The 26,083-nt window shown below is 38.4% G+C and overlaps 1 protein-coding gene and 2 pseudogenes across 1 annotated transcript; all 3 read right to left on the bottom strand.

The window, feature by feature from the left end:
* Positions 1-1,962: 1,962 nt before the first annotated feature.
* On the bottom strand, positions 1,963-5,502 carry LOC108696052 (annotated as a pseudogene).
* Positions 5,503-14,262: 8,760 nt separating this feature from the next.
* On the bottom strand, positions 14,263-15,097 carry LOC108695719 (annotated as a pseudogene).
* Positions 15,098-16,474: 1,377 nt separating this feature from the next.
* Positions 16,475-20,815, bottom strand: LOC108696960 (olfactory receptor 1F1). Its single transcript, XM_018226663.2, has 2 exons — positions 19,876-20,815; positions 16,475-16,749 (listed from the first exon to the last, which is right to left on the bottom strand). Exons 1-2 carry the CDS (start codon positions 20,813-20,815, stop codon positions 16,475-16,477), a joined length of 1,215 nt encoding a protein of 404 aa, XP_018082152.2.
* Positions 20,816-26,083: the final 5,268 nt, after the last annotated feature.

Genomic DNA, 26,083 nt, shown 5'->3' with positions numbered 1-26,083 from the left:
TACATTTATCCAACTGTCGGATGAAAACGTAGCACCAAACACATCGTGGAGTTCCTCCCTAAAGTGGCAGTTTGCTCACAACCCCCACATAGATAAGCAGACTGTGTACTGGCTCAGACCTTACATTTTGCTAACCCTCATTAACCCAGTTACAGATCAACAAACAGGAACCAACCAACAACATTTTTTAAAAAAAGAGACTTTTGTACTAGTTTGAACCTCCTTTAGTTTGAAACTCCTGAAAGAGCAGCTAAACACTAGAGCAAGCTCCACTGGAGTCTGTTCAGGTGCAACTAATCAAACCCCATCCTCTCAAACTGAGGGAAAACTAACTGCAAAGTAAAGCAGGTTGTGACAAACTTGCTGTAAGCACAATAGCACCCAAACTTTGCTATTTAGCACCCAAGACAAAAAAAAGAAACTATATTAAATGAAACCACAGTACTTAAATATACAAACCTCACTTTAAAATAACAGTTAATAACAAATACTTGTGCTTTTGTGTTGATTTTTTGCTTTAGTTGCTTTTACCAGGCAGCAGCCGGGGAGTATTCACAATTAGGGATGTAGCGAACTGTTCGCCGGCGAACTAGTTCGCGCGAACTTCGACTGTTCGCGTCCGCCGCAAGTTCGCGAACGTCGCGCGACGTTCGCCAATAGGCGTTCGCGTCAAAATCGTTCGACCATTCGACCATTCGATCGCTAAAATCGAACGATTGTCGTTCGAATCGAACGATCGAAGCCATTGGATGGAATGAAATCATTCGATCGAATGGCTTCGATCGTTCGATTCGAACGAAAATCGTTCGATCGAACGATTAAAATCCTTCGATCGTTCGAATCGAACGATTTTCGGATGTTCGAAGTTCGCGAACACATACTCGGCAGTTCGCTACATCCCTATTCACAATATGACCAATTTGACCAGTCTGTATTGTACCCAGTGACTTATATGATTGAAATAGGTGTATTCTAGCAGAAATAGAAACAGGTTGCACCATAGATATTTGACTGCTGATTTGCTTCTACCACCTCAACCTTCTCTAATCCGGCACCTGGCACTGCCCAACATAATTTTGTTTTTGATACTGTCGTTATTAGACAAACCAATAAAAAGTTGAGACAAGTGTCTGGTAGAAAATATTTTGCCTAGCACCAGTGGAACAGAAACATTCAAAAACTGAATGTGTAAAAATGGTGGCCACTGGTGAGCACAGCAAATTACATGTAATATCTAATATATAGAATTCTTGCTTCCGTTGTTGGCAAAGGGTAATAATATAGCGCCCTAAATTTCTTTTTTTCAACCCCCCAGTAATCTGTCACTGTATAGCAAACACCGCCCTCCCTAATCAGGGGACCTATTAGTGTTCAAGGTGCCGCAATATACTGTAGTTGCTCCATCTGTGTTTTACATGACTTTAGTTATCCTAAATCTGTTTTGGGCAAGTATTTCTAAAGCTTGTAAATCGATCATGTTCTGGAGAATGCCATTACGAGTAGTAATCTGTATATCTAAATGAACGACTGATCATGTCAGACAAATTTTTTCAGAGTGATAGCCTGCAGAAGTCCTTGAAAGTCCTTGAAAAATTTCTAACATATGGCACATAAACGATATAGTGGGCTCATGTGTAGGGCATTATAACAACTCTATTGTGTAATGTAATGTATTTGCTGCAACATATATGTCCATTCAACTTTATCATTTCCCACCGTATGCAAATTAGCCTGAGCGAAGACCTCTAACGAAGTTGCGCAGAATTGAATGCTAGCGCATCTTCGCTTTGATTGCTGAAGTAATGCTAGCGAAAGTTCAACAGCGTTCGGCGCCCTGGACGCAACTGTGCATTTTAGCAAATCAGTGTTATCTGAGCGAATTTTCGTCTGACGAAGTGTTGCAATGGCTGCAAAGCCGTCGCTGCCAAATTTTAAACCGCTTAGTAGATTCACCCCAATGTCTTAATGGGACTGTATTAGGGGTCCATGTAGATAATATACTTGGCTGTAGCAGCTGCAAGGGCAAACACGATTTTAAGCTTTATTAAAATTCACATAGATCCCATCTAAAATATGCACTGCTGTTTTGGTCTCCAGGGCTGAAACAGGGTCATTTTGAATTAGAGATAATCCAAAGAAGGGCAATGAAACTGGTTAAAATACTTGTCAAATTGGGGTTATTTATTCTGTAGTGGCAAATAAGAGTGAATATAATAACTATGTGTAAAGTGACCATATAATAAACTCCCTAATGATTTATTTATCTGTAGGTCTTTACTGCAGGCACAAGGGCCCCCATTCCAGTTAAAAGAAAGAAGGTCCCATCTTCAGACAGGGCTTTTTATAGTGAGGGCTGTGAAGTTGTGGAATTCCCTCCCTGAGTTGAGTTGATCCAGGAACAGTCCAATTCCCATCTTGGGGTCAACGAGGGACTTTTTACCCCTCTGAGGCAAAATTGAAAGGCCACGGGTTTTTTTTGCCTTCCTGCATTGCATTGACTCGCAGTTTGGCAGGTTTTAAATAGACATAAAAGGTTGAACTACATATATGGGTTTTTTTTATCCAAGGGGCAGATTTACTAAAGGGCAAAGTGGGCTTTTTTAGAGAAAATTCACCAGAATTACAATTTGCAGGGACATCAATGTACTAAAAAGCAAAGTGGACAATTCGCTAGCAAAAAAGCCGAATGCTAGAGAAGTTTTGTGCCATTTCACCAGACGAATAATCATTAATCTACAAATTTATCAAAGTGCGAACTGTCCAATATGTTACCCTTTTTGCCAGGTCTTTGTTGCCGGGTTATACCTGGTGAATTGATAAACTGAAGCTACATCCTCAACATTATTATGTCAGTGACATCAATATCTTGTATGCCAAAAAAGTCATTAAAGGAGAACTAAAGCCTAACTAAAGAAGTAGCTGGAAATGTTGTACATGATGTTTTGTGCTTCTGTACCAGCCCAAGGCAACCACAGCCCTTTAGCAGTAAAGATCTGTGTCTCCAAAGATGCCCCAGTAGCTCCCCATCTTCTTTTCTGCTGATTCACTGCACATGCTCTGTGCTGCTGTCACTTACTGAGCTTAGGGACCCACTCACAATATACAGTACACATAGAATAGAAATGTCACAATATAAGGCTGATTAGTAATTAATACAGATAATTACTACATGGCAGCACAGAAACCAGTGCAATTAGCATCAGAATTTAATAATCAGCAAACCTGTAGCATCAGCTTATATTACAGCCAGGGAAGCTCATTTTCTGCTGGATAATTAGTGACGAGCCCTAAGCTTAGCTTCTCAACAGCCAATCAGAGCCCACTGAGCATGTGAGTGTCACAGACACTTTCCAAGATGGTGACCCCCTGTGACAAGTTTGAAGTTCTGGATCATTGCTGCTATTGACAAGCTGAAACTTTAGCCTCGTGCAATAAGTTCACTATATAAAATCTGGCATTTTTAACCATATTAATTTTTAGGGTTTAGTTCTCCTTTAAAGGTTTTTAGTAATAGTGTTATCATTTGGACACTAGTGTTATTATTTTACAACTGTATTCACTATTTCATTCTAATAATCATATATTAACCAATAAACAGCTTGCAATTGTTAGTGGGTTAACTCTCTAAATAGATCCCATTACATGTTGATGTAACAGTTAAATGCTTTGTTTAAAAAAAAACACAATAGTTCTTTCTATTTTTTTGTACAATTAATAATTAAATAAGAATTTAATAAATTAGAATACATCCTAGTGCTAATTTTCCTTACATTATCTTAAAAGTTATTATTTTTCAGAGTATAAATAAAAGGGTTTAGCATAGGGACTATAATAATATAGAGCAGAGCAAAAAATGTGTCCTGCTTGGGACTGAAGGATTTTGTTGGTCTCATGTACAAACAGATGATGGTCCAGTAAAAGATAACACAAGTGAGGTGGAAGGTACAGTATTTTATAGATTATACAAACATACGAGACTAATCATCTCTATAGGGGAGGTGTCACTGCAGGAAATATTAAGCACTGGGGTGAGATCATAAAAGAAATGATTAATGTGATTGGATGAACAAAAAGAAAAGTTTAGGGGCCGATTCATCAAGCTCGAGTGAAGGATTCGAAGTTAAAAAACTTCGAATTTCGAAGTGTTTTTGGGCTACTTCGACCTTCGACTACGACTATCGAAGAATTCGAACTAAAAATCGTTCGACTATTCGACCATTCGATAGTCGAAGTACTGTCTCTTTAAAAAAAACTTCGACCCCCTAGTTCGGCAGATAAAAGCTACCGAAGTCAATGTTAGCCTATGGGGAAGGTCCCCATAGGCTTGCCTACGTTTTTTTGATCGAAGGATATTCCTTCGATCGTTGGATTCAAATCCTTCGAATCGTTCGATTCGAAGGATTTAATCGTTCGATCGAAGGAATAATCCTTCGATCGTACGATCGAATTTTCTGCGCTAAATCCTTCGACTTCGATATTCGAAGTCGAAGGATTTCAATTCCTAGTCGAATATCGAGGGTTAATTATGGGGACCTTCCCCATAGGCTAACATTGACTTCGGTAGCTTTTATCTGCCGAACTAGGGGGTCGAAGTTTTTGATAAATCTGCCCCTTACTGTTAGCACAGTATGTATAACTGGGTCCAGAAAGCCAGCGACCCACACACCAACTATAATCTTAGCACAATGTTTCAGGCTCATACGTAAAGTATAGTGAAGTGGGTAACAAATTGCCACATAGCGGTCATAGGCCATTGCAGAAAGGAGAATAAATTCAATGCAAGCGAATGCCATGATGAAATAAAACTGAACCATGCAGCCTGTGATTGATATGGTCTTGTCTTGTGTGTGCAGCATGGCTAATAGATTTGGGAGAGTCCCAGGAATATGTACATGGCTTTGTGAAGTTGGACACTAAGGGGCAAATTTACTTATGGTCGAATATCGAGGGTTAATTAACCCTCGCTATTCGACTGCGGAATTGAAATCCTTCGACTTCGAATATCGAAATCGAAGGATTTACCGCAATTCGTCCGATCGAACAATCGGACGAAAAATTCGAAGGATTTTAATCCATCGATTGAACGATTTTTCTTCGGCCTAAAAAAGATAGCAAAGCCTATGGGGACCTTCCCCATAGGCTAACATTGACTTCGGTAGGTTTTAGGTGGCGAACTAGGGGGTCGAAGTTTTTTTTTAAAGAGACAGTACTTCGACTATCGAATGGTCGAATAGTCGAACGATTTTTAGTCGAAGTAGCCCATTCGATGGTCGAAGTAGCCAAAAAAAAACGTTCGAAATTCAAAGTATTTTTTATTCTATTCCTTCACTCGAACTAAGTAAATGGGCCCCTATGTATAATAACTGCAAAAACACATTTCCAATGAGAATTATGAGGAAGGCAAGAAGAAAGAAAATAAATAGAGGGGTCTGGAGAGCTTGAAAAGCACTGCACAGTAAATCTGGTAACCGCTGATTGATTTTCCAATGTCAATTTATTCATCTTCCTTCCTACACAAGGAATGCAAGGGACTTTAATATACAAATATCATACATACATATATAGAGATAGATACCCAACAAGCCACACATACACATTCTATCCCTGAATATAGATCAGATTTGATAATGACCTGTGTCTTCAGTAAATGATCATTCAGTCATTCACATACCCAAATGCCCTCCTCAGACTGAAACACACTGTAAGGCATGAATGTTGTGATACATAATCTTTCCAATTGTAAAATAGTGTTTATAAATGTGAACAAGACCAGTTTTCTACTTGGCCTCTGTACATAACTTATTTGGTTGGACATGTGTCTTGTTATCAACCTAAGTATTTATGTTACTAAGTTTGAATTAGAGACAGTCCAAACTAGTCCAAATGTGGGTCGTTTATACTGGAGAAGAGGCATTTAAGGAGATGGGATATGATAACTATGGATAAATATATAAGGGGATCATATAATAATCTCTCTAATGATTTATTTACCAGTAGGTCTTTCCAGCTGACACAAGGTCACCCATTCTGATTAGAAGAAAAGAGGTTCCAGCTAAATATTGGGAAGAGATTTGTTACAGTGAGAGCTGTGAAGAATGTGTGGAATTGTCTCCCTGAATCAGTGGTACAGGCTGATACATTAGATAGGTATAAGAAGGGGTTGGATGGTGTTTACACTCATGGCAAGTAGAAGCAAGACAAGCCCTTTCATTTGGAGGGGTTGAACGTGATGGACTTTGTCTTTTTTCAACCCAATTTAAATATGTAACTATGTAACTGTGTAACTATGTAAGCCCTTGCATTGTATTTGCAAATGGGCAATGTAAAGGGGTAAACCCCTTTATCCATCATACTGGCTGTTTATTTTAAAGGATGTGTGGGAGGGTGCCAGTCCCTCCACAATGAGCGCCAGGCACCATTTTTTCTGGAGGGCCTGGTTGTGTAAGTGTGGTCTCTTTTAGAATACAGGATTATGGAAGATAGCTCTTTGTACAAGTTGATACAGGGACTGGTCCGGTTGCATCTTGGAGTCAGGAAGAAACTTTTTTTCCCCTCCACCTGAGGCAAATTGGAGAGGCTTCAAAAGGGTTGCTTTGCCTTTATCTGGATCAACTAGACGTAGGCAGGTTGATGGGCATGGGTCTATTTTCAACCTAACTTACTATGTTATTAATAGGCCTGGCATCTGCACTGAACTAGTCCTCTCAGAATAAACACCCAGGCAAAGATGGAAGGATGTTATATGAATATGTTCAGGGTACATTCCTTTTAGGAGAGCAAATCCAAAAGTAAAATAATATAAGGGGCAGATTTACTAAGCTCGAATGAAGGATTCGAATGTAAAAAACTTCGAATTTCGAAGTGTTTTTTGGGCTAATTCGACCATCGAATGGGCTACTTCGACCTTCGACTACGACTATCGAAGGATTCGAACAAAAAATCGTTCGACTATTTGACCATTCGATAGTCGAAGTACTGTCTCTTTAAAAAAAAATTCGACCCCCTACTTCGGCAGCTAAAAGCTACCGAAGTCAATGTTAGCCTATGGGGAAGGTCCCCATAGGCTTGGCTAAATTTTTTTGATCGAAGGATATTCCTTCGATCGTTGGATTTAAATCCTTCGAATCGTTCGATTCGAAGGATTTAATCGTTCGATCGAAGGAATAATCCTTCGATCGTTCGATCGAATTTTCTGCGCTAAATCCTTCGACTTCGATATTCGAAGTCGAAGGATTTCAATTCCCAGTCGAATATCGAGGGTTAATTAACCCTCGATATTCGACCCATAGTAAATCTGCCCCTAAATGTCACCAAATAGGAGAATGGTTGGAAGTGATCCATACAAAAGCCTGTTTACTGGTAAAACCAGGGTGTCAGTTATTTAGAACTAAAATGGGGAACCGAACCAGTCAAAATAATAAAATAAGTGAAACACAACCATATGGATATACAGTATTAAAAGGGTTATTTACTAAAACCCAAATTTATCTGATGTTTTAAATAAGGAAAGCTTGAACAAACATCCATCCACAATTTTAGCTTATTTACCATTAAAATAACCCAAAATAATCAGATCAAGGAAAAACTCAATAGAATCGAGCAAAACCCTGAATCATACAATTTTTTGGGCTTTACTTCCAAATCGCTCAATTGCCCAAAAACCTTGAATTTGTGGGATTATCAGGCTAAATCCAACGCAGACCACAATATCTTCACATTGGAATTGGAACATCTTCCATTGACTTATACATGACCTCGACAAGTTTGAGATTGTGGATTTTCAGATTCAGGCATTTTGCAACCTCAGGGTATAATAAAGTTCGAAAAAAATTATTATTTTTTACACAAAATTTTTTTTGTTTTTGCTCCAAAAACCCCAACCAGATAAAATTGAGGTTTAATAAATAACCCCCTTAATAAAGCATTAAACAAACTGTCTTTTATTTGTCTTGTTTTTTAAGAAATCACCTGGGGCAGAAAAACTCTACCAAATGTCAAACTTTTGGGGCAGGTGTTAACTTTAAGAGAAACTGAAAAACATTTCAAATGTTTACTTATTATTAAATATTAATATTATTAATATTAAATTATTATTAAATTATTAAGTATATTGCATTTTTTAGGATGGAAATTTGACAAGGAAAGAGAGGGAAGATTTGAATTTGGCCATTTTTTATCTGTCGTTTCTAAAAGATCAAGGATGAGTAGGAGGCACAGCGATAAAACAAGGTCCATGAATTTTAGTGCTCTGTGCTTCCTTACAAACCTTTAAACACTCCCTGAAAACTAATATTTTCTATGGAATACACAGTCAAGTTAAGCAATTCCAGGCTTTATTAGTGATGAATTGATGAGTTTCTTTTTTTTTAAAATGTCAAATGTTTATTTAAGGGATTAAAGGGAAAGTCAAGCTGAGATTATTTATAACCTAATAACTGTAATTTTGGGATCTAAAAGGCTTTAACTTTTTGCCTGTGAGACTTAATTGGTTCCTAATCTGTTCTACTGGATCGATTTGTAAAGACAATAAAATGTGTGAACATGAGGAACTTGCGGATTTGCTTTTTCGGTTTCAGTGACAATGTGAAGGAAACATCCATGTTTGGTGAGTTGTAGTAGATATAAAAAATATAGGGAAAAGATATACTTACCAATGGGTCAAAAGTGGCCTCTCCAGTTAATCGAAGCAATAGAGTTAATTAAAAGCAATACCAGAAGGTGATATTGCCCATGATAGGTCATTCAAGGTTTTACAGTACAAAATACTTTATAACTAAAAAATAATACAACCCTCTGTTCAAGCACAGAATTCACTCTGTTTTGAGAAATAACATTATTTACTTTTTCGGTTCATCTCTGCTTTACAAAAAATTTACCCATTATTATGAAATATAAAGACTATATTTGATAAATGTATCTTTTAAAATTTAAAAATCCTTTCTTTCCTAATCTTTAGCGGTGTGTCTTTATCGACATTGCTATCAGCAGCAAAAAACTTAAAGGATGCATTAAAATAATACAAATTTAGGGTTATTTCATAGAAATAATGAAACTTAGGAAAAGGCAGCCTTTGTATAGCTTGAGTGTAAAGCCTTTGGAGTATTTATGAGCTCAATACTCTGGTTAAGTCTGAAGGGACATTTTCCAAAGGGAACGGTGGTATGAACTATTTTTTCCTCATTGAGGGAGTAAATATATATATATATATATAATACACAAAAGCCATGAATATCTTGTAAATTATATCCTTATAAACGGTGAGTTCTGATGTCATCAGTTATAAACGGTGAGTAGTGATGTAATTTCTGTCACATGACTCACTAAAATTTGTGTATTATAATAAATAAAGTACCCCCAGTTGTAAAATATGAGGATATTAGAAGTTACCTCGGAGTTTCATGACCTGTATAAAAACACTCGGCCTTCGGCCTCGTGTTTTTATATGGTCATGAAACTCCTCGGTAACTTATAATATCCTTATATTTTACAAGAGGGGGTACTTTATTCACTATATTGTGACCTGTCACTGGCCTGCACATGCACTTTTTGGGGTGATTAGCATTTGGTAGGCAGGTAGTGGTAGGCAGGGTACAATTCAACAACTTCAGTGAAAAAAACATTCAGGGTCCCCCCCTCTAGTCTCTCACCATCCAGGGAAACTCTCACCCTCTAGAATTTCAGAGCATTTGGGCTTCACACTGAGCCCCGCTGGCTTCCCCTCCTGGGACTCTTCGACCACAAGGGATTTAGGTTCACCAACCTCTGCCACACTCTTGCTGGCAGCAAGACACTTTCCTCCACTCTAGGGGGCAGATTTACTAAAGGGCGAAGTGGCTAACACTAGCGGCTTTTCGCCAGCGTTGCCACCCACAGGGACTTTGCCAATTCACTAAAAGGCGCAGGCGCCAATTTGCTAGCCAATGGGACTGTTGCTAGCACTCATTCGCACTCTATCAGCAGGCGACTTTTCACTCTGGCAAGGGGAAGTTACTCCTCAAATTCACTAAAATGCGGATTTTACTGAACGTTACCTCTTTCGCCAAACTTTCCTTCTCCAGCTCAGACCAGGCAAAGTGCACTGAAGTGCATAGATCTTCCTCAATCTTCTGTTACTTACATTATATTCTCAGAGTGGAAAAAGCATCAAAGTTCAAAAAACGCTGGCGACTTTTCCTTTTTTCAGAGTGATAGCCTGCAAAAATTTTTTGGGGAAATGTGTAGGGAATTATAACAACTCTAATGTCTTAATTAAGGTTCCCTGGACATGTGTAATTAACAGTGGAAATGTAATGTATTTGCTGCAACATATAACATAAAGACGTCCATTCCACTTCAAATTTCCCGCCGTATGCAAATTAACCTGAGCACAAGACCTCTACCGAATTTGCGCTAGGCAGAAATAAACACTAACACATCTCGATTTGAATTGCTCGCATTGGCGAAGTAACGCTAGCAAAGAGTCGTCAGCATTCGATGCCCGGGATGAAACTCCGCATTTTAATGAATTAGTGTTATCTGAACTGATTTTCGCCTGGCGAAGTGTAGCGATGGGTGCGAAGCGGTCGCTGGTGACTTTTCAAAACAGCACAAGTCAAATAATATCTGCCAGAAGCCGATACAACAAGACTGATTAATAATCAGAATATACAGACTGTACTGGGTCCTGTGTTGTCATGTAATCTAATGTGGATTTTATAGTTTCTGTATTGTTTAATACAAACTTTCTCTAAATCTCCAGAACCAGTGGCTGCAGCAAAATAATCCTCCAAATAGAATCCCAGTTTATCTGTTTAAATCTGGCTCCATGATCTTTGTCCCTGCAGCTGGAGTTGGAAACAGTAAAGGGGATGTAAAGGCAAAAATAAAATCCAATACAAATCTCTACACAGTCGCCGACTGCTCTACAGGGAAACAAACAAAGTTGCTTGAGTTCTGCATGGCTGGGAAGTAAGGCGGGGGCTCCCCCTACTGTTCATAAGTATGATTGTTTCCCTGCACAGCAGTTAGGGACTGTCTGACAATTCCTATCCACAGCAGTAAATGAAGGGAGAATTTCACTGCATACAGTCATGTTTCTAATAAAAACGGTACACTTTTTTAATTAAAGTTTATTGAAGATAGGTTTCTTTTTCATTAAAGAAAATAAAAATGGGATTTTATTTTTTTGCCTTTACATGCCCTTTAAATTATTGGTCTGAGTAAAATGAGGTAGGCACAGCATCCAGGATCTATTTTGCAATTCACTTAAATCTCAGTACTTTTTGGAGCATTTGGACTAAATTGAATTCAGAATTAAAATTTAGGGTTAGTGATGAGCAAATCGCCTATATTTGCCTATAATTCAAGAAAAAGTGAAAATTTGCTGAAATGCATTGAAGTCTATGGGCAATAACATTTTTTTGACGAGTAACAATTTATTTTTGATGAGCAACAATTTTTTTCACCCATTGGAATCTATGGGTGTTATTTTTAAGGCAAAACTTGGCGAAAAATTATCTCATCGCTAGTTATGAGACATTAAGGGGGTTATTTACAACTTTAGGGCGGCAATTTTTCGTGGAAAAAAATCTCACATTTTTCGAGATTTATTATACTATAGTTGCTAAGGGGCAGATTTATCAAGAGTCGAATTTCGAATAAAAAAACCTTGAAATTTGAATAAAAAAACACGAACCGAATTCCGAAGTATTTTCTAAAAAAAACTTTGATTTTTCAAAGCCCACCAATTGACTCCAAATAGGTCCCCCATAGGCTAAAATAGCAATTTGGCAGGTTTTATATGGCGAATGGTCGAAGACAAATTTTTAAAGAGACAGTACATGATAAATTTCGATATTCGAATTTTCACATTTTTTTCAAATTCGAATCAAACTTGGACTATTTCCTAATTGAGGTACACAAAAAATAGCTTGAAATTTGAATTTTTTTAATTGGAATTTTCACTTCGACCCTTGATAAATCTGCCCCTAAAAGTCTGAATCCAAAAATACTCCATCCCAGACCTGCCGAGTTCATGTATAAGTCAGTGGCAGATGCCCCTATCTATATATACTGGTTTTAATCAATAGTGAACTTTTTTTTTCAGAATCAGACTTGATTTAACCAAAATTATTTATTTAAATAAATAAATAAATATATATATATGTGTGTGTGTGTATGTGTGTGTGTATGTGTGTGTATATATATATATATATATATATATATATATATATATATATATATATATATATAACGCATTCAGAACGCACAATCATAAGCCAAAAACAAAACCTGGATGCTAGTCCATAAAAAATAGAATATCGAAACATGTTGGCAAGGAAAGGAAATTTTTACCAAAGCTTTATATCAACGGAAAAAATTGGTTTATTAACTCCTTGTGTATATATATATATATATGTGTGTGTGTGAAGAATTCATCGGCACTCACCATTCCACGAAAGCGCTCACGGCCACGACCATCAAGCATAAATAAAAAAGGTTTTATTCGTGCATGGTGTATATATATATATATATATATATATATATATATATATATATATATATATATATATATACACACAATACATATTGTACAAGTTGGAGGGTATATATCATGGATGGCAGGTATATATCCCCATTCTTTAGGGTTTGAGTAATCCCTTTAAGTGTCATCCCTTTAAGAGCCACCACAGGGTTAACCAGGCAGAGACTGGACATCCAAGGGTGTTTTAAGGGACCAGTAACATAAAAAAAAATGTGTTTGTACATAAGAAAAAAAAAACACCAAGACACATTTAAAGGAGAATTCAACCTATAGGGAAAAAAACCCATACCCCCACCCTAGGTAGATCCCCCTCCCCCTAGGCTAACTCCCCACCTGTGAGGAAAAAACCCCATCCCCCCCACCCCAAGTAGACCCCCCTCCTCCCCCCAGGTTAACTACCCCCAGGGAAATGCCCCATACTCCATACTTACCCCTCGCCACAGATTCTTCCAGCGGAGTTACACACATCCATCTTCCACGTCCACCGTAAACTGACTGAGAGATCGTAATTCTGCGCATGCGCCAATCTCGCAGTCAGTTTACCGAGGACGCGGACGTAGTGGGGGGTGCATAGTACATTCCCCCATGTACTGCCGATACAAAAATGCCCCAGCTAGGCAAGGTACATCACACACCTATAAATTTAAAGGTTATTATTAAGCAGGACAGGAGAAAGATTCAGAGCCCAATTTAAAAAGCAGCAATAATAATCATTAATGTCTCTTATTTTTCCAACTAGATGTTCTTCATTCTCGCATTCAGTAGGAAATAATGGTATTACACCAGACACCAGATTTATGATATATTAAGCTGGACATTCCAGAAGGATTCACATCAGGGCGGACTGGGCTGGAGGAATACCGGGGAAAAACTCGGCGGGCCCTGGCCCTCATGCGCCCCCATCGACCCAGACCGGCTCCCCCAATCGGCTGCCCCATAAAGAAAGAACTCTTGTACTGCTGCAGTTCAGCATTCGTGCATGTGAGCGTGGACCCCCGGTAACTGCCAGGAGGGCCCTTCATGTTGCAGCCCAGGTGGGCCCCCAATGCTCCAGACCCTGATTCCAACAACACCCACATATGTTTTTTTGTTTTTATGAAAATGTTGCATTCATCCAAAGTGCAGCTTTTCAGCAGCTCTGAGCTCTAACACCCATCGGAAATCGGAAACTACAGTGCACAAAATGAATTCATCTTTAAATTCTTTATTTTTTACTGAATAGATAAAAGGATTTAGCATGCACACTAAGGGGCACATTTACTTAGCTCGAGTGACTGAATAGAAGAAAAAATACTTTGAATTTCGAACGTTTTTTTTGGCTACTTCGACCATTGAATTGGCTACTTCAACCTTCGACTACGACTTCGAATCGAAACGATTCGAACTAAAAATCGTTTGACTATTCGACTATTCGATAGTCGAAGTACTGTCTCTTTAAAAAAAATTTGACCCCCTACTTCGCCAAATAAAACCTACCGAGGTACAATGTTAGCCCATGGGGAAGGTCCCCATAGGCTTTCTAGCAAATTTCTGATCGAAGGAATTTCGTTCGATCGATGGATTAAAATCCTTCGCATCGTTCGATTTGAAGGATTTAACCGTTCGATCGAACGATTATTCCTTCGATCGAACGAATAGCGGTAAATCCTTCGACTTCGATATTCGAAGTCAAAGGATTTAACTTCGATAGTCGAATATCGAGGGTTAATTAACCCTCGATATTCGACCATTAGTAAATGTGCCCCTAAAACATTATACAGCAGAGCAAAATATTTTTCTTGTTTTGGATTATAGATTTTCGTTGGTCTCATGTATGAGCAGGAGATGGTGAAATATACAATGATAACACAAGTGAGGTGGAAGGCGCAGGTAGAAAAGGCTTTTTGCCTCCCTTTTGATGTCTGGATTTTCAGTATTGTGAAGATAATAAACACATAAGAAACTGTAGTGAGTGTGAACAATGTGATAGCCACAAATACTCCATTTACATCAGAATCTCAATGGCGGAGGTGTCACTGCAAGTGATCTTTAGCACTGGAGCGTAATCACAAAACAAATATTCAATATTGTGAGATAAGCAGAAAGACATCTTTGATATGAGCAAAATATGAGCAACTGGGTCCAAAAAGCCAATGATCCACACGGAGGTTATTCGTTTTGCTCATTTAATAAACTGTAATGAAGCGGATGACAAATTGCCACATGGCGGTCATAGGCCATAACAGCAAGAAGAATAAATTCAATGCAAACAAAGAATATAAAGAAATATAACTAAATCATCCACCCTACAAAGGAAATGGTCTTGTCTTGAGTGGAGAACATTAGTAACAGTTGTGGTAGAGTTGTCAAGGCATAGGAAATATCCAGGAATGAGAGGCTGCCCAAGAACATGTACATGGGATTGTGCAACTGGGAACACAACGTTATAGTTACAAAAACTGTAATATTTCCAATTATAATGATGAGGAAGATGATTAAGAAGACTATGGAACGTGGAATCTCCACTTCCTTTTTGTCTGAAAAGCACAGGACTGTAAATACAATATCTTTGGTGTCATTGCCTACTTTAAGCATGGTCTTCCCTATTGGAAATAAACAATAATAAAGCATCAGTCAAAGAACGTTGATGTGAATGATCAAGGAATGGATGACTGGTGGGAGCTTTTCTATGGTATGGAAGGGATTAAAGTAAAACTAAATGATAAAATATCCCAGATTGTTGCACTTTTCGTTAGGAATGAGTGATATTTGTTTGCCTGATACAGATTCACAGCTAAATTCAACATTCTTACTTTTTTTTATGCAAGCAATTTTCCTTATGTTTTATTTTTGACGGAAAACAATTGTTTTCTTAACACAGAAAAAATAGTTTAAGGTGAAAACAAGAGAAAAACACCCATTGACTCAATTGCATTTGGCGCAAGAGAAAAACACCCCTTGACTCAAATGCATTTGGCGCAATAAAAAGTACCCACTGACTCAAATGTATTTAGAATAAAAAAAAGGCAATGCATCTGGCCCAAGAAAAAAATGCCCACTGAACCCATTGTATTTGCCACAAGAAAAATATCATAAAAAACTCAACTGAATTTTAGTAGTTTTTGAAGTTTTTGAAACCTCGACTGAACTCACTTTCTCTAAGACCACAAACGTCCAAACATTTATTAAAAGATCAAGAAAGAATAAAAAAGAATAAAAAAGCAAGTACGTAAAATAACGCTAAACGAGCTGAAAAATATACAAATACCTCTAAAACCTCTAAAAATGTCAGAGAAATTCCCAGCAAAAAAAATCTGCTCCAATTAACTTCTATAAGACCTCAACAACTTTTACCTGGCAAAGTTTTTCATTAGAGGTTTTTGTGGTTTTTACACAATAATAAATCTCACATTTTTAGAACTTTTAAAAAAAAAAAAATAGGAAAACCACACATTTTTAGAGATTTTTGGAAAAATCTAATTTTTGATTGTTAGTAAATCAGCCCCTAAAGCTGGCCATAGGCGCAAAGATCTGATCATACGAATCGAGGATCCTTACGATTTTCGGACCCTGTGTGGAGAGTCCCGTCATTTTTCGTACGACGGAGATGGGTCGTTTGGTCAATCAGACGGGTTAAAAGACTTCTGTCGGCTTCCAATAATATCTCTGCGTGTATTGCCGATCGTACAATTTTCAGAGGGAGACTGTCACCAGCTTTATTCGGACATAACTATCGTACGATTGCTTTTAGGGGCAGAACATCGGCTGATCTGTTCTTTTCTACTTTATTTTATCTGAATGGTCAGTGGCAGGTCTGGAGATGGGAAAGTCTGATTGTACGATGATTTGTATGATCGGATTTGTAATGAAGCAGATGACAAATTGCCACATGGCGGTCATAGGCCATAACAGCAAGAAGAATAAATTCAATGCAAACAAAGAATATAAAGAAATATAACTGAATCATGCACCCTACAAAGGAAATGGTCTTTTCTTGAGTGGTAGAGTAGTCAAGGCATAGGAAATATCCAGGAATGAGAGGCTGCCCAAGAACATGTACATGGGATTGTACAACTGGGAACACAACGTTATAGTTACAAAAACTGGAATGTTTCCAATTATAATGATGAGGAAGATGATTAAGAAGACTATGGAAAGTGGAATCTCCACTTCCTTTTTGTGTGAAAAGCACAGGACTGTAAATACAATATCTTTGGTGTCATTGCCTACTTTAAGCATGGTCTTCCCTATTGGAAATAAACAATAATAAATAGTGATGGGCGAATTTATTCGCCAGGCGCGAATTCGCGGCGAATTCACGCGATTCGCCGCCAGGGAATAAATTCGGAAAACGCCTGAGAAAATTCGCAGAAAAAATTCACTGGCGACAAAAATGGGCGCCGGCGTCAAAAACGAGCCGCCGACGCCGTTTCGCGAATTTTTCGCCGTTTTGAGAACTTCGCGCGAAATTCGCAAATTTTTTGGCGAATCGGCGCAAATTCGCCCATCACTAATAATAAAGCATCAGTTAAAGAACATTGATGTGAATGATCAAGGAATGGATGACTGGTGGGAGCTTTTCCGTTAAATGGAAGGGATTAAAGTGTTTAAAACTAAATGATAAAATATTCCAGAATGTTGCACTTTCTGTCAGGCAGGTTAAAATACTTCTGTCGGAATGGTTAGTGGCAGGTCTGGAGATGGGAAAGTCTGATTGTACGATCGGATCTTTGCGTCTGTGGCCAGCTTTAGAGTTGGATGAGGTACTTTCTAAATCTTTTTTGCCCACAAAAGTCCCATAATATCCCCAAAGTAATTTTATACCCAATATTCAAGTATTTGTTGCTACACTGGTCAGTCCCCATGTGGGATTATGTTTAAAAATTGCAACTGTTAAATATTTATTAGTGTAGTTACTACAGCGTAATAACCTTCTTCACTGTTTTAGTAACATGTAGATTGTACTAGTCCTAGATGAACATGAACTATATATAGAGAGCTCATTGCCAAAAAGTGTCCTTTTGAGTATCATTTCTAATAACTGTGTAATAGTGATGGGTGAATTTATTCACCAGGCATGGATCGCCGCCTGCCAATGTTTTAGCTAAACTGCATCAAAAATTCACAGTGGAAAATTCACCATGGAAAGTTTGCCTTGACAAAACTAATGACTAAGCGCCGGAGGGTGCGAAACGCGTAAGGTGGGCCTGGTGGGGTTGTTTGTAATTGATTTTTAATGCTAATTTAATAAAACAATATTTTTTATGAAAACAAAAGCCTTGGGACAGCTATCTTTGGATAAAGGATTTTCTTGACAAAACTAAGCTCTTTTCCCTGGTTGCCCATAGTTCCTAGCTCCTAGTCAAGAGGACGTGCTTCTACGTTCCAGCCTCTGATGCCTAATGCAGGTAAACACAACCAACCCCCGTGCAGGGATATATGATTGGGACAATTATTATCCACGGTGGATCAAATTCTTTTGAATGTAGAAAAAATTCTGCAATCTGTTTTGTAAGCCAGCAAACTCATTTCAATGATATTTTGGGCAAAATTATTGTCAAAATTGTTTATGAATATGGAGCATTGAGTAAAATGGCTGAAAAAGGTGTATCAATGTCTTTTCTGTCAAAGTTGAAGTATTATTAACAGGAAAATTGGTGTAAATATCAATCATATTTTCGACTTGGATTTTTTCTAAAGATTGGCTGATCGTCAAAAAGCAGAAGGTTTTTCTGGGTGGGGCTGTTTGTATTTTAAAGGAATACAGTTGGAAGTTGGGTTCTGTTCGGTTATTAGACATTTGTTCACTTCAGCCTTTATAGATAACATTTTAAGCTAACTTCATTGACAACATCTTTTATTTTGCGTGAGAGAAATTGGTGTTTGCCGCACCTTCTAACCAAATGTCGCTCCCTAAGGAAGTCCCTTAACCGAGAGCCGATGAGCCACTCGGTATAGATGTGCTGACAACTCCTATAAATAAGAAATTGATTCAGTGCTCAAAGAAAGAGAGACAAAAAGAAAGGAGTATATGGGTCGCACAATCTATTTGCAGATTTGTGTAAGTGATTGTGTGCTCAGAAGACGTTGTGATCAACTAATTCATCGTGAATATACAAGTAAATCGATTGTGTTAATTTGTGGAAATTGCTTTTGTAATTAATAAAATTGAATTAATAAAGTGAAAAGTCTTGTGAAATTCATTGTGGAATAAAAAATTTTGAGGGGCCGATTCACTAACTTCGAGTGAAGGATTCGAAGTAAAAAAACTTAGAATTTCGAAGTATTTTTTGGGCTACTTCGACCAACGAATGGGCTACTTCGACCTTCGACTACGACTATCGAAGGATTCGAAGTAAAAATCTATTCGACCATTCGATAGTCGAAGTACTGTCTCTTTACAAAAAACTTCGACCCCCTAGTTCACCATCTAAAAGCTCCCGAAGTCAATGTTAGCCTATGGGGAAGGTCCCCATACTTTTTTTGATCGAAGGATATTCCTTCGATCGTTGGATTTAAATCCTTCGAATCGTTCGATTCGAAGGATTTTATCGTTCGATCGAAGGAATAATCATTCGATCGTACTATCTGCGCTAAATCCTTCGATATTCGAAGTCGAAGGATTTCAATTCCCAGTCGAATATCGAGGGTTAATTAACCCTCGATATTCGACCCTTAGTGAATCAGCCCCTTAAAGTGCGAGGTGCTTATTGTGGACATTGTTACATGATTGGACCCACGATATATGACCCATGGATGAGAAACCTGATAAAATATAACTTTTATTGACTCCTAAAACTCCAATCATGTATCAATGTCCACAATAAGCACCTCGCACTTTAAAAAAATTTTATTCCACAATGAATTTCACAAGACTTTTCACTTTGTTAATTCAATTTTATTAATTACAAAAGCAATTTCCACAAATTAACACAATCGATTTACTTGTATATTCACGATGAATTAGTTGATCACAACGTCTTCTGAGCACACAATCACTTACACAAATCTGCAAATAGATTGTGCGACCCATATACTCCTTTCTTTTTGTCTCTCTCTCTTTGAGCACTGAATCAATCTTTTATTTTCACAGACTATTTTAGCCAGTTCATATTTTTATACCGAACAATTCTTTTAAGAGCAACAAGCTCAGATAAAGACGACAGGGTTTGTGGTTGTCACAAGGCTCAAAAGAAATATTCTTTAGGACAACTCGTATTTCCTCCATAATATCTGTTAAAATGATATCTAATGATATCCTACTTTAAAAAAGTATGTTTTTTCTTAAAATTTAGGCAATGCTTTAATGATGGCCATCTGCAACAGAAAAAGTATTTCCCATCATCTGTTTGGTGCTTCTCTAAATAACATACCTTTTTTAATTATTTTACTGAGAACACCTTTAAATTCTTTATTTCTTAGTGTATATATAACAGGGTTTAGCATAGGAACTAAAACAGTATAGAGAAGAGCAAGAAATGTTTCTTGCTTTGGATTGTAGGTTTTTGTTGGTCTCATGTATGAACAGGAGAGGGTCCCATATAAGATGACGACACAAGTGAGGTGGGAGGCGCAGGTAGAAAAGGCTTTTATCCGCCCTTTGGATGACTGGATCTTCAGTATTGTGCAGATGATGAATATGTAAGACAAAGCCGTAACAGTGAACGGTGGAACAGCCACAATTGCCCCATTTATGTAGGTCAGAGTCTCGAAGGTGGAGGTGTCACTGCAAGTGATCTTTAGAACTGGAGTAACATCACAAAAGAAATGGTCAATATGACGCGATAAACAGAAAGACAAGTTTGATATGAGGAAAGCATGAGTGGCAGTGTCCAAAAAGCCAGCGATCCATACAGACGTTATAAGTTTCAGGCAGAGTTTATGGCTCATTAATAAACCATAGTGAAGCGGATGACAAATTGCCACATAACGGTCATAGGCCATTACAGCAAGTAGAATAAACTCAATGCAAGTCAAGGCCATAAAAACATATAACTGAATCATGCACCCTGCAAATGATATGGTCTTGTCTTGAGTAGCGACCATGCGCAATAGTTTCGGCAAAGTAGTCAACGTATAGAAAATATCCACGAATGAAAGACTGACCAAGAACATGTACATGGGAGTGTGCAGCAGGGGCCATATCGATATTGTTGCAATAATTGTTATATTGCCAGTTAGAATTATGAGCAAGATAATTAGGAAGACGCTGAAAATGTGAACCTGCAGTTCTTTTATGTCTGTAAAGCATTGGACTGTAAATATAATTTCTGTGGAGTTGTGATCTGATGGTTCCTTAAACATGGTCTCCATTTTGGAAATATAAAATAATAAGCAACAATTCAGCTGGGTATAAATGTATAAACATAAATCACTTTACAAAGGAATGCTTGTCAATATTACCCAATGCAGACCACCTAAGGGTTGCCTGTCATGTCGGCAACACAACGGGCCAGGTGAGCTAAAATGGGCAATCGATTGCCACCACCTTGTGGGTCCCACAAGCCTCCAGTTGACTCAGACCAAAGAATAAGTTGCTGTTTCCCAGGGACTGGACTTTCTTTGCTTTAAAGGAGAAGGAAAGGTTAAAACTAAGTAAGCTTTATCAGAAAGGTCCATCTAAATATACCAGTAAACCCTCAAAAGAAACAGCACATTTCTTTCCTTCTATTGTGTACTCATGGGCTTCTGTATCAGACTTCCTGTTTTCAGCTTAAACCTCCAGGGCTAGGGCTTGAGCATGCTCAGTTTGCTCCTATCCCCCTCCCTTCTCTGCTGTAATCTGAGCCCAGAGCAGGGAGAGACTCAGGCAGGAAGTGATGTCACACCACGTTAATACTGCAGCTCCTATTCTAAACAAACAGAGAGTTTCTAGAGCTTTTTACTCAGGTATGGTAAAACATTCTACAGAATAAATATAGCATTCTAGCTTGCACTATTGTAGCTAATCTATTGGCAATAAAATGCCTCCGTAGCTTTCCTTCTCCTTTAAATGCAGTATGGGGAGTATTTTACTAAAACTTGACTTTTTATCACGCTAATTAAAAAAATTTGACCAAATTCCCAAACCAGAATCCCCTTAATTTACCAGTAATTTTTCTTGAAAAATTCAGTGACCAAAATACGTTGCGACCAAATCTTGCGTCAATTCATTTTGTGTGTCTTTTTCTAACTGAAGCTCCGAAAGCTCGACTTTATCGGATTGTCAGTGACAACTCGAATTTCTCGGATTATGGAACAAAAACCAGCTCAGATCAAGATGTCAAGAAATAGCTACAGGGACATCTGTCATTGACTTTTACATGACCTCGACAGGTTTTAGCTGGAGTATTTTTGGATTTTTAGCAGCTTTGGGGTACAGGTATGGGATCCGTTATGCGGAAACCGTTATCCAGAAAGCTCCGAATTACCGTCTCCCATATAATCCTTTTCCTTTTGCTCTATAATACCTTGTACCTTGTACATGATCCAAACTAAGAAATAATTAGTTTTTATTGGAAGCAGAACCAACCAATTGTGTTTTCATGATTTTCTAGTAGACTTTAAGGTATGAAGATCCAAATTCCAGAAATATCCCTTATACAGAAAGCCCCAGGTCCCGAGCATTCTTGATAATAGGTCCCGTACCTGTATTATCAATCTTTAAAAATACGAGTTTTTAACTTCATCTAAATATTTGAGTTTTCCACTTTAAAAACTGGGCCAGAAAAAAATCGAGGTTTACCAAATATGTGTTAATACAAATGTGAAATGCAAATGGTATCTGTTTGCATGAGACAAAAATGAATATAGCTGTCCGTCTGTCTGTCCATGTAAACATATTCATAAAACCCCCAAAACTTGATATTTGTTAGCCATTCTCTTCTGCTAATACATATGTTCTTTAGGAATTTTATTATAAAATAGTAGAATTCATTGACACATTTATTTCAAGAAGGTCACACAATACTTCTGTTGTTGAATTCTCTCAGTCAATATGACTTAGATTTGAGAATATCTCTTTTTCGTGGTTCGAGCAAAGGCTAATATTTTTTCAAGTATATTGCCCTGAATGCAGGAAAATAAATTCTGCTTGTAAAACTAAAGGTCCTTACTCACAGGTGTTACAATGCAGGTGTGGAATCTATTATCCAGAATGCTTGAGATCTAGAATTTGAATATGAATACTGTCCACGTCTTCAAAAAGAAAAAGTCCATACCTTCCAGAGCTGTGCTACCTGTCTGGATTTCTACTAGACTTTATAAAGCCTAAATCTCTGTGCTCTTCCAATTGCTGCATCTCCTCCAGGGATTATGAGGTTTGTTGATATGATCTAAATCAAAATCGCTGGTTTCCTAATTAATTCCAGTGGGAGGGACATCTCTTGACAAATGTTAGTTAGTTTGTAGAGTATTTCACTTGTATTTTAAAAAAAATGGCAATGGCTGAAATCTACCATTAGAAACTTGTTGGCTAAGCGTTGAGTTGTTTTTTTATAGCATTTTATAGGGTTTTTAGAATTTCGAACATTTCTGAGAGTTGCAAATTTATGGAACAATAAATGCACTTAACAATAATCAGAAAAGGTTTTTTTTTTTCATGATGTTGAATGATGATGTCGAATGGAGCAGTGGGATTATGTTTAATACAGTGTGTATGTAACGATCTGTTACCTGGGATCCCGGAGGAGGACAGCTGGTCCTAGGCGGACAGATGGCAACTGGAACTCCTCTACGGCTCCGGTCTTCACCGACGCCCTTTTGGGGCCCCGGACTTTCTGCGGCGGAGTCAGCAAAGGAGCCAAGCGTGTTAGCCAAAAGCGAAGTATCCAGGGATCAGGCAAAGGCATAGTCAATTACAGGCAGTGGTCGGTTTCAGGAAGCAGAGAAGCGAAGTACCAAGGGATAAGGCAAAAGCGTCGTCAAGTTCAAGCAGTGGTCGGTCCGGGCAGCGAAGGTACAAGGTCGAATAAACAGGCCAAGGGTCGAATAAACAGGAAAGCAGGCAAACGGGACTTGAGCAGGAACTGTGGAAACAGAAGCCAGCTTGGGCAATGTGAGAAGGAAGAGGAAGGTATTTAAGGGGACAGGAACCAATCAGGAGCAGGCTGAGGAAGACAGACAGATCAGGGACCAATAGGAAGCCAGGCGCCCAAATTAGATGTCATAGCTCCTAAGTGTTTTGGTGGGAGCGTCCATTTTGGCATGCACCGGTGTTTATGCGCCGGCGCCTAAGTTGACACACTCCAGCGTTTATGCGCTGGCGCACTGCCGGTGTTACAGTGTAATAGGAAACCACCAAGAATGCTTAAACCTTTATGATCCTCAGTGATTTATCACAGCACCATAAAAGGGGGATTAGGCATTTGTGGTCTCAATTGTTGTGTGCATAAAGAAGAACTAAAGATTAAAAAATAGGCTAAAAATGTTGTACATGATGTTTTGTGCTTCTGTACCAGCCCAAGGCAACCACAACCCTTTAGCAGTAAAGATCTGTGTCTCCAAAGATGCCCCAGTAGCTCCCCATCTTCTTTTCTGCTGATTCACTGCACATGCTCTGTGCTGCTGTCACTTACTGAGCTTAGGGACCCACTCACAATATACAGTACACATAGAATAGAAATGTCACAATATAAGGCTGATTAGTAATTAATACACATAATTACTACATGGCAGCACAGAAACCAGTGCAATTAGCATCAGAATTTAATAATCAGCAAACCTGTAGCATCAGCTTATATTACAGCCAGGGAAGCTCATTTTCTGCTGGATAATTAGTGACGAGCCCTAAGCTTAGCTTCTCAACAGCCAATCAGAGCCCACTGAGCATGTGAGTGTCACAGACACTTTCCAAGATGGTGACCCCCTGTGACAAGTTTGAAGTCCTGGATCATTGCTGCTATTGACAAGCTCAAACTTAAAACTGGTGCAAGGTAATATTGAAGTGGTAGGAAATACCCTACTTAAAAGATTTGGGGAATTCTGCAGAGAGGGTAATACTGGATTTTTTTGGATTCTATGGGAAATAACTGGACCTTGATTTGGAGAAAAGTTTTTGCTCCTCGAATTGAATCTAGTCTATGGGGCAAATTTACTAACCAGTGAAAATTCTTCATCAACGGCTTCGCACCCATCGGTACACTTCGCCAGATGAAAATTTGCTCTGACAACGCTAATTTACTAAAATGCGCAATTGTGACCAGGGCGCCAAATGTTGGCAAATTTTCGGTAGAGTTAGGTCGGCAATCAAAGCGAAGTTGCGATATAGTAACATAGTAAGTAAGGTTGAAAAAAGACACACGTCCATCAAGTTCAACCTTTTTTTTTAATCTGCCTATCTGCCAGTTGATCCAGAGGAAGGCAAAAAACCCATCTGAAATCTCTCCAAATTGCCTCAAAGGGGGAAAAAATTCCTTCCTGACTCCAAAATGGCAATCGAACTAGTCCCTGGATCAACTTGTACTATGAGATATATTCAAATAACCCTGTATTCCCTCACTTGCTAAAAATCAATCCAACCCCTTCTTATACCTATCTAATGTATCAGCCTGTACCACTGATTCAGAAATTACACCTGCACCCATTAGTAAATTGGCGAAGTACCGAAATTACACTAATGAGAATACACTCTGGTGTATTTTCTTCAGCGTTAGTCACTTCGCCCTTTAGTAAATTTGCCCCATATGACTTTTCACATGAGTGAAAGAGAACCATGTGCACAGCGTGTGGTTAATAAAAAATGTTAATTCTTCTTTGTGTGATGAAAAGTCACGTGACTTTTTTTTTGGATTCTGTTTGGCCATGCACTTGTATTTGGCTGAATCCTGGATTCGGTGCATCCCTAATCATTGCAAGATTGCTTGAGCATGGGTTCGCCTTGTACCATACAGCTGCTAATTTCATTTTATTACACTTGTTTTAAATTTGTAGTTTTTGATTTCCAAAGTTTTGAAATGATAGTCTAATGATTTTGTCCATCAGAGTTAAGTTTGTGCTGCAACTTCAATCCATCTACAATCTAATGTTTATAGTTTTTAAAACTCCAGACACTGTCTTTGAACTATCTTTAAATTCTTTATTCTTCATAGTGTATATGAAAGAATTGAGCTAATATACAATGTAGAGAAGAGCAAAATGTGTGTCCTGCTTTGGGATGTAGGACTGAACTGGTCTGATGTATGAGCAGATTTTGGTCCCATAAAAGATGGTAACACAGGTCATTCCATGTCATACTTAATGGGATAGCCCCCGCCCCAGTGCTCCCGTCAGAAGGACCTTCCCCAAAGCTTTAAAAGCCCAACCCCCCCCCCAATCTGGTGTCTTTATTTCTTCTGCTTCAGTTTATTTTTTCTCTTTTTAACCTTGGGGAAGCATTAGGGCTTGCTGGAAAGCGTCCTAGGGACTGGGGTTTTGGTCTTTGTGATCTTTTTTCCCAATAAGCACTTTACCTCATGTATGAAGTCTACATCATCTGGATCAGGTAGGCACAGTGTTACTGTGGCTTATATCACTGGTTTGTCCTTGATCCATGTGCGTTCCCGGCCTGATAATAACCTGTCCGGCGGGAAGTGCTATGTCCCCCCATCCGTGTGCCTACCTGGG

Source organism: Xenopus laevis, chromosome 7L, assembly GCF_017654675.1.
Source record: "Xenopus laevis strain J_2021 chromosome 7L, Xenopus_laevis_v10.1, whole genome shotgun sequence".
Lineage (NCBI taxonomy): Eukaryota > Metazoa > Chordata > Amphibia > Anura > Pipidae > Xenopus > Xenopus laevis.
This window is presented reverse-complemented; position numbering and strand designations above follow the sequence as displayed.